At 34.9% G+C, this 12,630-nt stretch overlaps 1 protein-coding gene across 2 annotated transcripts in view; it reads left to right on the forward strand.

Annotated features, from left to right (window-relative positions):
- The window catches only part of LOC149780249 (hemicentin-1-like), a 118,476-nt gene that overhangs the window by 65,634 nt on the left and 40,212 nt on the right, over positions 1-12,630 (forward strand). For both annotated transcript variants that reach the window (XM_089937033.1, XM_089937034.1), the window contains exons 22-25: positions 3,489-3,644; positions 7,063-7,263; positions 8,280-8,342; positions 10,944-11,060. In XM_089937033.1, coding sequence (XP_089793159.1) covers positions 3,489-3,644; positions 7,063-7,263; positions 8,280-8,342; positions 10,944-11,060 — 537 coding nt within the window. The remainder of the gene's footprint in view (positions 1-3,488; positions 3,645-7,062; positions 7,264-8,279; positions 8,343-10,943; positions 11,061-12,630) is intronic.

Here is a 12,630-nt window from a genome sequence, read left to right on the forward strand (position 1 = left end):
CTGTCCAGTCTACAGGTATGAGATGGACAGTGAAAGGCATCACTTCTGTCCATTCTGTATGTATTAGATTAGCAGTGAAATGTCTCCCTTCTGTTCATTCTACAGGTATTAGATGGGCAGAGCCGAAAATCAGTAAAAGCACATACTGTAAACACTGACCATCATGTGTGTCACTCAACATCAAATTCAGGTACAGAAGGAACTGCACTAAAGACAACCTCCAATTAGCCACACCATGAAAGGAAATTAAATACAAATACTAAATACAGCAGTCACAAAAGTTTCAGTCAGTCTAGTCATGGAAATCAAGAAGTCCAAGCAATGCATCTGAATCCCCCACTTGTCAAAATCAGCAACATAGTTAAAGACAGATCTCTTCTCATAGGATCATCAATAATCAAAGGAGTAAGAAAAAGAGGGTTATATAAAGCTGATGTAGAAACCCACAGAGGTGCAACTATTAATACTCTTACAGAAAGAATATTGGAAATGGCTATGTCACCATATCATACTGTAATTCTTCTCATTGGTGGCAGTAATTACAGTAATGGCCAACCTTTAATGGGAATTGAGGATGATTATGAAAGCTTGTAGTATGCTATCAGGTCCAAAAACAGAGTGAAAAATAATCATCTCAGGACTGCCGCCAAGAAGGGATGTACTTATGACTCCACTAAATGATACCCTAAGTACATTGTGTGAAAATTTCAAAATACTCTTTTTTCCGCAATACAGGACCTTCATCAAAGACAATTGAGTGAACCAACAATTTTACCAGTAAGACCGAATCCACTTTTCCAACAGAGGTACCGCCATGCTCCTTAGGAATATAGACCAGTACATAAGACTTATAAAAGGGGTTAGGCATGAGTCAGACAACTGCTTGTATTGTGGAGAACACGGTCATGTAACACAGCGGTGTCTGCATGGAAAACAGATTCGCTGCCATCTTTGTAACGAACTAGGACATAAGCAAAAGTTGTACACATACCAATAGGTAGAAGGCAATGATGTATAGGCCTATGCAACACATATCTAGCAACAAAATGCATTAGAATATGTGTATACTTTTAAATGAAATAATTATAATTCTATAAACAGATTTCAAGCACTATCTGATTTGTGTACAAAGTGCAACTTGTTAATATGTAAACACCTGTGTGATATTATTCAAATTACTTCTCCTCAAGTGTGTAATATGTCAACGTTTTCTTCCACATATGTAAATCAGTCTCGAATTGAACATTCTCATGTATCCACTACACGTGGTCATGGTACAACATATGGATCTTGTATGTTATCTTCTTCATGTGTTCATGTAAATAGTCAAGACAATGTAAAGAAATCTGTCAAGTCTAGAAACAATACATGGCATACTACCTTGTCTGAAAGTCAATCCTCTGATCAAAATTGTCATGTCTTTGGTCACCTCAAAAGAGGTCTGCAAGTAATCAACCTAAATATTCAACACATCCTCCCTAAACCGAATGAGATAAAATTGATATTACAGCAAACTAGATCAGTCAATATTCTAGGTCTGTGTGAAACCTTACTTTCTGATGATACTGATAATTTGGCTCTCTAAATACAGGGGTTCAACTTTAAAAGAAAAGATAGGTAATCCATGGGGGATGGGTGTGTTCTTCTCTATGTAGACAGTTCCATTAGTTATAACAGATGTGTTGATCTAGAGACTATTGGAGTGGAGAGTATCTGGATTGAAGTAACCCTGGCCCAATCAAAGCCATACTCTTATGTTCAGTTTACAGACCACCTAGTTCCAGAGCTGATGGGATTGATAGATTTGAGGTGCAAATTCAAAAATCATTACTTAAGGAAGATCATATTAGGTGATTTTAACATTGACTTTGTAACATGAAAACTGCACCATTAACATGGATAAGTAACTTTGAAACATACAACTTTACTCAATTAAATAACACCCCAACTAGAGTAACATATAAAAGTGCTACAATCATTGATCATGTTTATATTAATAAACCTGACCACATCAGTGAAATTTATATGCCAGTGTATGCACTGAGTGACCACTATCCAGTTTGTATAACTAGACATGTTCCTAAATCATCTAAAAAGGTCAACACATTGAAATACAATATGGGGGACTTTAAACAGTTTGATGAGAAAAAGTTCTTAAATGATTTAGTTTGCAAACCCTTCCACTCAGTCTGCAATACAGCTGATGTCATCACTGCCTTGGACAAATGGTATCAGATGTTCAATGCAGCCTTAGATGACAAGCATGCCCCAATTAAAACAAAAAGGGTTAAACACCAAATTACACCCAAGTGAATTACCCCTGAAATCAATGAGGCAAAGCACCGAAAAGATAATTTACACAAGAAAATAGACATGAAAATCTGTAGATAGTGGACTAATAAAGATTAACACCTGATAGATAAGGCAAAAGAGAACTACTATAAACTGCCTATTGATGACAGTAAGGGCACCAAGATATTTTGGAAGCATCTAAAAGAGCTGAACCCACCCAGGAACAGTTGTCTTCCCCTTAGACTTAAACAAAATGATGATACAGCAACATCTGTACAAGACATTGTGGAAATGTTCAACAATTTCTTCACACTTAGCATCTCCAGAATTCTGAACCAGACTAACATCCCAATTGAACTTGATGCTCTTCTATCATTTATAAGACCTAAAATTCCTGATGATTATTTTTATATATCTAATGTTAGTGAAGCTGATGTTTTTGATATGCTTATTAAGGTGAATATTAATAAATCCTCTGGTTTGGATGGTATTGGTCCATGAATTCTAAAAATTGCTGCACCCGTAATAACAAAGTCATTAATGCATATCATAAACTTAAGTATAATGATTATTTTCCAGAAACATTGAAATGTGCAATGGTTACACATATCTTGAAGAAAGGAGTAAAAGAGGATCCAGGAAATTACAGACCAATATCATTTCTACCCGTATTGTCAAAATTATTTGAAAAGCAAGTAGCCATTCAGGTCTATAAATCTTTTGAAACTTGCTCTCTTGTCCATGGTTATTTTACTTCCAGAGCTATAGTGTCATGCCCATGATCCACTTAGCTAATGACATTGTGTCTCCTCCAGATCTGGAGTGCATACAAATTTAAATGGGATGCATAATTGTTACTTTAAAGGTAATAGTCAATACCCATACTCAGGGGACAACAATTACAGGAGACCAACTATCTTACTCCCAAATTGCATCACTGAAAACTGTATGAACCCTGGTATTTAAAGCATTATCATTTTTTTCATATAGAACATATTTATATCATCTGAAATAGTTATGGTGATGTCTATCCTGCTGAAAGTCTGCTCTGTAAAACAAACATCCCACAAGACATCTGCCCTGCTCGTTTTACTCTTCACCCTGTCCTCTTTCAGATTCTGTGTGATATATTAAGAGCTGATTTTTATTAAAAACATTATGTAGATGTTCATATATGTTGATTTTATTCTTGACAGGGGAGATCCTGAAAATGTCCCACTACTCTAAAGGTGTGGATGCAAATGGAGTCCTGCAGTTGGACATCGTGGTGCGTGGGACAGTGCCAGATATTGCAACCACACAGCAGGTTTATGTTCTGCCTTACACAGAGCAGTATGTACAGGCTAAGGATGGTAATTATCATCGGTTAAAGATAGCAGTCTTGATTTAATTAATCGTGGCTTTGTTGTCACAGTCTTGATTTAATTAATGGTGGCTTTGTTGTCACAGTCATGATTTATTGTCACAGTCTTGATCTACTGTCAGTGTTGATTTAATTAATGGTGGTTTTATTGTCAGAGTAAGTGTCACAGTCTTGATTTAGTGTCACAGTCTTGATTTAATTAATTGTGGCTTTATTGTCACAGTCTTGATTTAGTGTCACAGTCTTGATTTAAATAATGGTGGATTTATTGTCACAGTCCTGATTTAGTGTCAAAGTCCTGATTTAGTGTCGCAGTCTAAATTTACTGTCACAGTCTATATTTACTGTCACAGTCTTGATTTACTGTCACAGTCTTGATTTTCTGTCACAGTCTTGATTTACTGTCACAGTCTAGATTTACTGTCACAGTCTTGATTTTCTGTCACAGTCTTGATTTATTGTCACAGTCTATATTTACTGTTACAGTCTTGATTTACTGTCAGTCTAGATTTACTGTCGCAGTCTTGATTTTCTGTCACAGTCTTGATTTACTGTCACAGTCTATAATTACTGTCACAGTCTTGATTTACTGTCACAGTCTATATTTACTGTCACAGTCTTGATTTTCTGTCACAGTCTAGATTTACTGTCACAGTCTTGATTTTCTGTCACAGTCTTGATGTACTGTCACAGTCTAGATTTACTGTCAGTCTTGATTTATTGTCCCAGTCTAGATTTACTGTCACAGTCTTGATTTACTGTCAGTCTAGATTTACTGTCGCAGTCTTGATTTTCTGTCACAGTCTTGATTTACTGTCACAGTCTATAATTACTGTCACAGTCTTGATTTACTGTCACAGTCTATATTTACTGTCACAGTCTTGATTTTCTGTCACAGTCTAGATTTACTGTCACAGTCTTGATTTTCTGTCACAGTCTTGATGTACTGTCACAGTCTAGATTTATTGTCACAGTCTTGATTTACTGTCCCAGTCTAGATTTACTGTCACAGTCTAGATTTAATTAATGGTGGTTTTATATTCACACTCTGATTGTGTGGTGAAAGGAACAAGGTCCTTGTTACTTAAAAAACGAAAATGGTTTCTATGTAATAACCTTAATTCTTGATCATGAACCTTGATCAGAATTTGTGTCAGGCTTGCGCTTAAGGTATGGAAACAGTCTATTGACTCTGAGGTCAAAATGTCAAAGGGCAAGATCATTATGGTTTATATAAAACTTTGTTTTGCAATGTAACTTTTGTCTAGAGTAAGTACTTAACCAAATATTGTAGGTGACTTTCAATTAGTGTAATATGTAAAGAACATATAGATTGTGGGGTTTGGAGAATAGAGGCCATGGTCGTGGTAGGTTTAATAAGAAAATAGTGGTTTCTACACAATAACTTTTAATTACCACATACCTTAACCAAAGGTCAATTTCACTGATGTCCATTGGTTAGTATTCTTCAAAGTTAACTGTGCCTTGTGAGTTTGTATGTTGAAGATTATTAAATATGGGTGGATGTATAATGTGATGTTCACTGTTTTCTTCTTATATTATGTATAATTATAAAGAAAAATATTTTAAATATTTTTATTTACAAAGGTCAGGTTTGAAAGATAATTTGTATTTTAAATATCAGTATGAAAAAGTAAATTCTGATCCCATACTGCTTCGCTGAGACCAAAATGGCAGGCAAAATCTTCAGCATAGTTCCTTCAGTGCATTGAAAAATATGTTGTGTTTTAAAAGTACAATAATTTCTATGACATTGGTACAATTAGTAATTACACCATATGTAGAATTGGTACAATTAGTAATTAAACCATATGTAGAATTGGTACAATTAGTAAGTACACCATATGTAGAATTGGTACAGTTAGTAATTAAACCATATGTAGAATTGGTACAATTAGTAATTAAACCATGTGTAGAATTGGTACAATTAGTAAGTAAACCATGTGTAGAATCGGTACAGTTAGTAATTAAACCATGTGTAGAATTGGTACAATTAGTAATTAAACCATATGTAGAATTGGTACAATTAGTAATTACACCATATGTAGAATTGGTACAGTTAGTAATTAAACCATATGTAGAATTGGTACAATTAGTAATTAAACCATGTGTAGAATTGGTACAATTAGTAAGTAAATCATGTGTAGAATCGGTACAGTTAGTAATTAAACCATGTGTAGAATTGGTACAATTAGTAATTAAACCATATGTAGAATTGGTACAATTAGTAATTACACCATATGTAGAATTGGTACAGTTAGTAATTAAATCATATGTAGAATTGGTACAATTAGTAATTAAACCATGTGTAGAATTGGTACAATTAGTAATTAAACCATGTGTAGAATCAGTACAATTAGTAATTAAACCATATGTAGAATTGGTACAATTAGTAAGTACACCATATGTAGAATTGGTACAGTTAGTAATTAAACCATATGTAGAATTGGTACATTTAGTAATTAAACCATGTGTAGAATTGGTACAATTAGTAATTAAACCATGTGTAGAATCAGTACAATTAGTAATTAAACCATGTGTAGAATTGGTACAATTAGTAATGACACCATGTGTAGAATTGGTACAGTTAGTAATTAAACCATATGTAGAATTTTCAAAAATAATGACAACATATTCTGGCAGTGTTACAAACATACACATTACATACAAAGATAAATGGCCAAAATAAAAGACTGTATTTGGTACATATTTTATCATCACTTGCAATATGTATTGTATCATGATGTGTATTGTATTTGCTACTCAATATTGTAATATGTATCATGTTGCAACTGAGCTAGTGATGCTCCATTCAAATAATTTATATTTAATTTTTTTAGTACTTATCCAAAGGGTTACATTTCAATTCTTGTTGAGCACTTTTCTTGAAGTATTAAAACAGTCTACAGGTACCACCACATCCAGCCCATGACCTGGTTTTATTTGGTTATATTTACATGATATGAGTAGAGGAAGTTGCACATGTCTGTACTAAGTTTTGCTCCATCTAATAAGACTCTTTTTGTGGTACAGTTAAATGAAATTTACATATTAAACAAGTCTGATGGAATCAATAGCGATTTAACACAGGATAATTTACATATTAAGTCTGATGGAATCACCGGAGTTTATAACACAAGAAATTTACATATTAAGTCTGATGGAATCACCAGAGTTTATAACACAAGAAATTTACATATTAAGTCTGATGGAATCACCAGAGTTAATAACACAAGAAATTTACATATTAAGTCTGATGGAATCACCAGAGTTTATAACACAAGAAATTTATGTATTAAGTCTGATGGAAATTCCAGAGTTTATAACACAAGAAATTTTTACATATTAAGTCTGATAAAATCACCAGAGTTCTTAATATTTTTTAGGCCTGATACATGCTCGCTCATCACGAATGTTCAGTGTTAATGGCTTTATGCTACCATATGCCTGGAACCACACTATTACCTACAGCACCAATGAGACAATGCCCTACCTTGTACAAGAGCTGACCTCAAAGAGGCTGGACATTAACATAGACCCTGATGGAGAGATTGTCAGATATGCTCTAGATGCCAGCATAGCGCCAGGTCAGTTTTGCAACTCTTTTTTCAATAGTTTCTCAATGTCAGTCAACCTTAGAATCTCCTTTCCCAGATAATGCATTGTTTTGGAAAGTATGTGATATCATAGTTCATGGAATAATTTGTTAGGAAAGTACCTGGTATGTGATATCACAGTTCATGGAATAATTTGTTTTGGAAAGTACCTGCTATGTGATATCACACTTCATGGAATACTTTGTCTGACTAGTATTCTCGAAATTCTAAATTCAGTTGGTGGGGGCTGAGTGGCCAGGTGGTCTAAAGCACTCACTATTCTGGATCACTACCATCTCACCTCTGTCTTTGCGGGTTCAAGTCTCTGGCTCAGCTAATGTGGGTATGTGAGAAAGCCTGCCAGAGGCTTCTCATGGGTTGGTGGTTCTTCCCAAGGTTTTTCCAGGGTTCTTCCTCCACCATTTATACTGGCCGCCATGTATAGCCTATATTGTGCTAGAAATTGGCATTAAACTTTACAACAACTAAATTCAGTTTTGATACTTTTGCTGCATCTTCTTAATTAAAATTTGGCAGCTTAGTTGAGGAACTCAGATTAAGAAAAATCTGAATGTTCTATGAATCTAGCTTGATTCTAATTAATTGAAGTTACATGCAGCACTCTCTCATTACAACACACTTTGTTATAATTTCAGTTCTGGATACAGGGCATTACTATTAAACCCATGACCAATACATAATATGAGTTGCAAGAAAACAGCATGAATAGTAGTGTTGTATCTTTTTTTCAGTTTAAATGTTTTATAATTCCTGCTATATCAGAGGTCGATTTATAATGCTGTATTCAATATATTTTGATTTGGTACATACTGTAGTTTTTGCTATACTTTTATCTGAAAGGAAATTATTTTATTCTAAGAGTGTCAATCTCTTTATCATATTATTTCAAGGTTGGCAATCTTTATTTTATCATTTTGTTGCAAAAGTGAACAAACTTTGCACACACAGTTCAACTTGTATAGTAATTTTATATTTTGTTTATTCAGGTAACCCTAGCAATGCATGTCCTGTTGGTTATTCCTTGGATACAAAAGGTCCATTTTGTACAGGTAACAGTCTTAACCTTTGATTTGTTAGTCTATCTCTGTGTTTCTCTTTCTCTCTTACACCATTATAAGTGTACCTACCAACTTATCTACCTATGTTATCTACCTACTCCATTATTTGTGTCTGAAACTATGTAAACTTGATCTCTTTGTGATGTGTGTGTGTGTGTGTGTATAGTAGGTGTGTTTAGCCAAATACATAATGTCTTGTTCATCCAACATCTTGTTACCCATCTATTTATTAATCATACAAAAAAGTTTTCCAAACTCCTAATTATTTGTCCCCTTTTGCATTTAAATAATGCAAATTCTATTGTATATACATGCATTTACAAAATTTTGAACACAGCTAATATCCATATGATTAATTGTGATATATTATAGGAATTGAATGGTTTTTTGTGTGAAAACATTCACTAGAAGGCTAGGTCATTGGAGTCATTCCTGTGACCCTACTTTTTCCTATTTTTTCGGGGTCAGGCTTTCTATTTTTAGCTCTACTTATCAAATCTTGTCATCTTTTCCTCCTACCTGGGAAGTCATATTGACAGGATTTTCACCAGAAGACATTTTTATAATGTCTGGTTGTTCCAAATGATACCTATCTAATGTCCAGTAAAACTTCCACAGCAGTCTTGTTATTGCTGCTAATGTCCAGTATAATTTCCACAGCAGTCTTGTTATCACTACTAATGTCCAGTATAACTTCCGCAGCAGAATTTCCACAGCAGTCTTGTTATCACTACTAATGTCCAGTATAACTTCCACAGCAGTCTTGTTATCGCTATTGATCCAGTATAACTTCCACAGCAGCCTTGTTATCACTACGAATGTCCAGTATAACTTCCACAGCAGCCTTGTTATTGCTGCTAATGTCCAGTATAATTTCCACAGCAGTCTTGTTATCACTACTAATGTCCAGTATAACTTCCACAGCAGAATTTCCACAGCAGTCTTGTTATCACTACTAATGTCCAGTATAACTTCCACAGCAGTCTTGTTATCGCTATTGATCCAGTATAACTTCCACAGCAGCCTTGCTATCACTACTAATGTCCAGTATAACTTCCACAGCAGTCTTGTTATCGCTACTAATGTCCAGTATAACTTCCACAGCAGTCTTGTTATTGTTACTAATGTCCAGTATAACTTCCACAGCAGTCTTGTTATCAATCAGATATTTAGTTTTGCTGTGCTTTCCTTGCTTTGCACAAAGTAAAACTCTGTCAACCTGAAATTTAGTATTGATGTGCTTTCATTGGTTTGCACAAAGTAAAACTCTGTCAACCTGAAATTTAGCTTTGCTGGGCTTTCCTTGCTTTGCACAAAGTAAAACTCTGTGAACCTGAAATTTAGTTTTGCTGTGCTTTCCTTGCTTTGTAGAAAGTAAAACTCTGTCAACCTGAAATTTAGTTTTGCTGGGCTTTCCTTGCTTTGCACAAAGTAAAACTCTGTCAACCTGAAATTTAGTTTTGCTGGGCTTTCATTGGTTTGCACAAAGTAAAACTCTGTCAACCTGAATTTTAGTTTTGCTGTGCTATCCTTGCTTTGCACAAAGTAAAACTCTGTCAACCTGAATTTTAGTTTTGCTGTGCTATCCTTGCTTTGCACAAAGTAAAACTTTCAACCTGAAATTTAGTTTTGATGTGCTTTCCTTGCTTTGCACAAAGTAAAACTGTCAACCTGAAATTTAGTTTTGATGTGCTTTCCTTGCTTTGCACAAAGTAAAACTGTCAACCTGAAATTTAGTTTTGATGTGCTTTCCTTGCTTTGCACAAAGTAAAACTTTCAACCTGAAATTTAGTTTTGATGTGCTTTCTTGCTTTGCACAAAGTAAAACTGTCAACCTGAAATTTAGTTTTGATGTGCTTTCCTTGCTTTGCACAAAGTAAAACTGTCAACCTGAAATTTAGTTTTGATGTGCTTTCCTTGCTTTGCACAAAGTAAAACTCTGTCAAGCTGAAATTTAGTTTTGATGTGCTTTCCTTGCTTTGCACATAGCTTACTGCTTTCTGAATCATTAGAACACTCGAATAATCATGCTATGGAGTAAAATCCAACTTCAAAAGAAATGTTACTGTTATTTATAAGCTTGCCAATAATCTTCAATACAGATGGCTTGGACATTTTCATTCAAGGCAGTGATGTGTAATGTGTGTGTGTGTGTGTGTATGTGATTTGGATTTTCAATATAGCTTTTTAAAAAATTCATTCATATTGCTACGATGTCTGCAGTGTGGCAGTTTATAGTGTGTGTGTGTGTGTACAATTACATAGAAATCTTGTCTAACTGATTACATCAAAGCCTGATTTTCTGTGCATTATGTGATGGATAATCCTAACAAACTGTAATCGACCCAGATATTTAGGTACATTATGTGATGGATAATCCTAACAAACTGCAATAGACCAAGACCTTTAGGTACATTATTTGATGGATAATCCTTACAAAATGCAATCTATCAAGATATTTAGGTACAATATGTGATGGCAGATTTGGGTCTATGTAGGTTGTAGTTGGACCTGACTTATACAAAATTTATACAGTATTATTTTCCTTATTTATTTTATTATATAATCACAAACTAGTACTTTTGTTTCCAGATGAAGATGAGTGTAGCCAGAACTTGTGTTCCCATTATTGTCACAACTCTCCTGGTAGCTTCGCATGTTCCTGTCCTGTGGGTTATATGCTCAGCATGGATGGCAGGAACTGTCTAGGTTTGGCACACAATCATATATGCATGCCAGTACTCACTCACTCACTCACACACATACACATGCATGCACTCACACATGCACACACACACACACACACACACACACACACACACACACACACACACACAGTATCCAGAATCACATATACATGTGAGTACCCACACACACTCATGGTATCCAGAATCACACATACGTGCCAGTACCCATATACACACACTGTATCCAGAATTACATATACATGTGAGTACCCACACCCACTGTATCCAGAATCACATATACATGCCAGTATCCACACACTATATCCAGAATCACCTATACATGCTAGTACTCACATGCACTCACAGTATCGAGAATCACATATACATGCCAGTACTTACATACACACACAGTATCCAGAATCAGATATACATGCCAGTACTCACACACACAGGCACTGTATCCAGAATCACAAATACATGCCAGTACCCACACTCACTGTATCTAGAACCACATATACAACTGCCAGTACCCCCACACACACAGGCACTGTATCTAGAATCACATATACATGCCAGTACCCACAAACACTCACTGTATCCTGAACCTTTGTTCACACTATTGTCATACTGTTGTCACAAATCTCTTGGTAGGTTTTGATATTCCAACTATCTGTTAGCACTCTTTGTGAACACTAATGAGGTTTCATTTCAGATCAGATTTGTTATATACGTTTATATCCTCAAGAATGCAGATAAGTTTGATTGTGAGTGACACCCACAAAGATTAATGAGGTTATCTTGCTTCCAAATGGCTGAGCTTGTAAGCACTTTAGAGTCCATATTTCTCATCACGTTTGCATTAGGATTCTTGTGTAAGGCTACTGCCTGTAAATGTTTACAAAATTGGTACCTTAAATACTCATTTATAAGTCCGCTTGAATATAAGCTGACACCCCATTTTTAGGGATAAAAAATCCATTTTCAATTTCACTGGTGTATTTTGCAATTCAGACCTGTCTAAAGGAGTGATTTGTGAGTCAGAGCTGTACTTTAGAAAACTAAACAATCCAAACTGGATGGATAGCAAGGAAAAATAACCAGTGTAAAATACAGATATATCATTAAGTGGTATCTGTCACAAATAAATTAACAACTTACATTTAGTTCCATTAAAATCCATAAATGCTTGACAGTTTAGATCCATTGATATGATAAATCCATGAACAAATTATCAGTCACATGCTGGATAGTTAGAATGATCTGATTCATAATATCCCATAATATGTTAATTCCATGCATCTTACAAATAAACAACGAAAGCAAAGTTCACGCTTTTGTGATTCACATTGTCCTGTGAATGTTACTATCTGATGGCTCCTCATAAACAGTCTAAGAAATAAACAATGAAAGCAAAGTTCACACTTTTGTGATTCACGTCGTCCTGTGAATGTTGCTATCTGATGGCTCCTCATAAACAGTCTGAGAAATAAACAATGAAAGCAAAGTTCACACTTTTGTGATTCATGTTGTCCTGTGAATGTTACTATCTGATGGCTGCTCATAAACAGTCTAAGAAGTCATCTTCATTGTCT

Source organism: Sinohyriopsis cumingii, chromosome 16, assembly GCF_028554795.1.
Source record: "Sinohyriopsis cumingii isolate HCF-2022 chromosome 16, ASM2855479v2, whole genome shotgun sequence".
Classification (NCBI taxonomy): Eukaryota; Metazoa; Mollusca; class Bivalvia; order Unionida; family Unionidae; genus Sinohyriopsis; species Sinohyriopsis cumingii.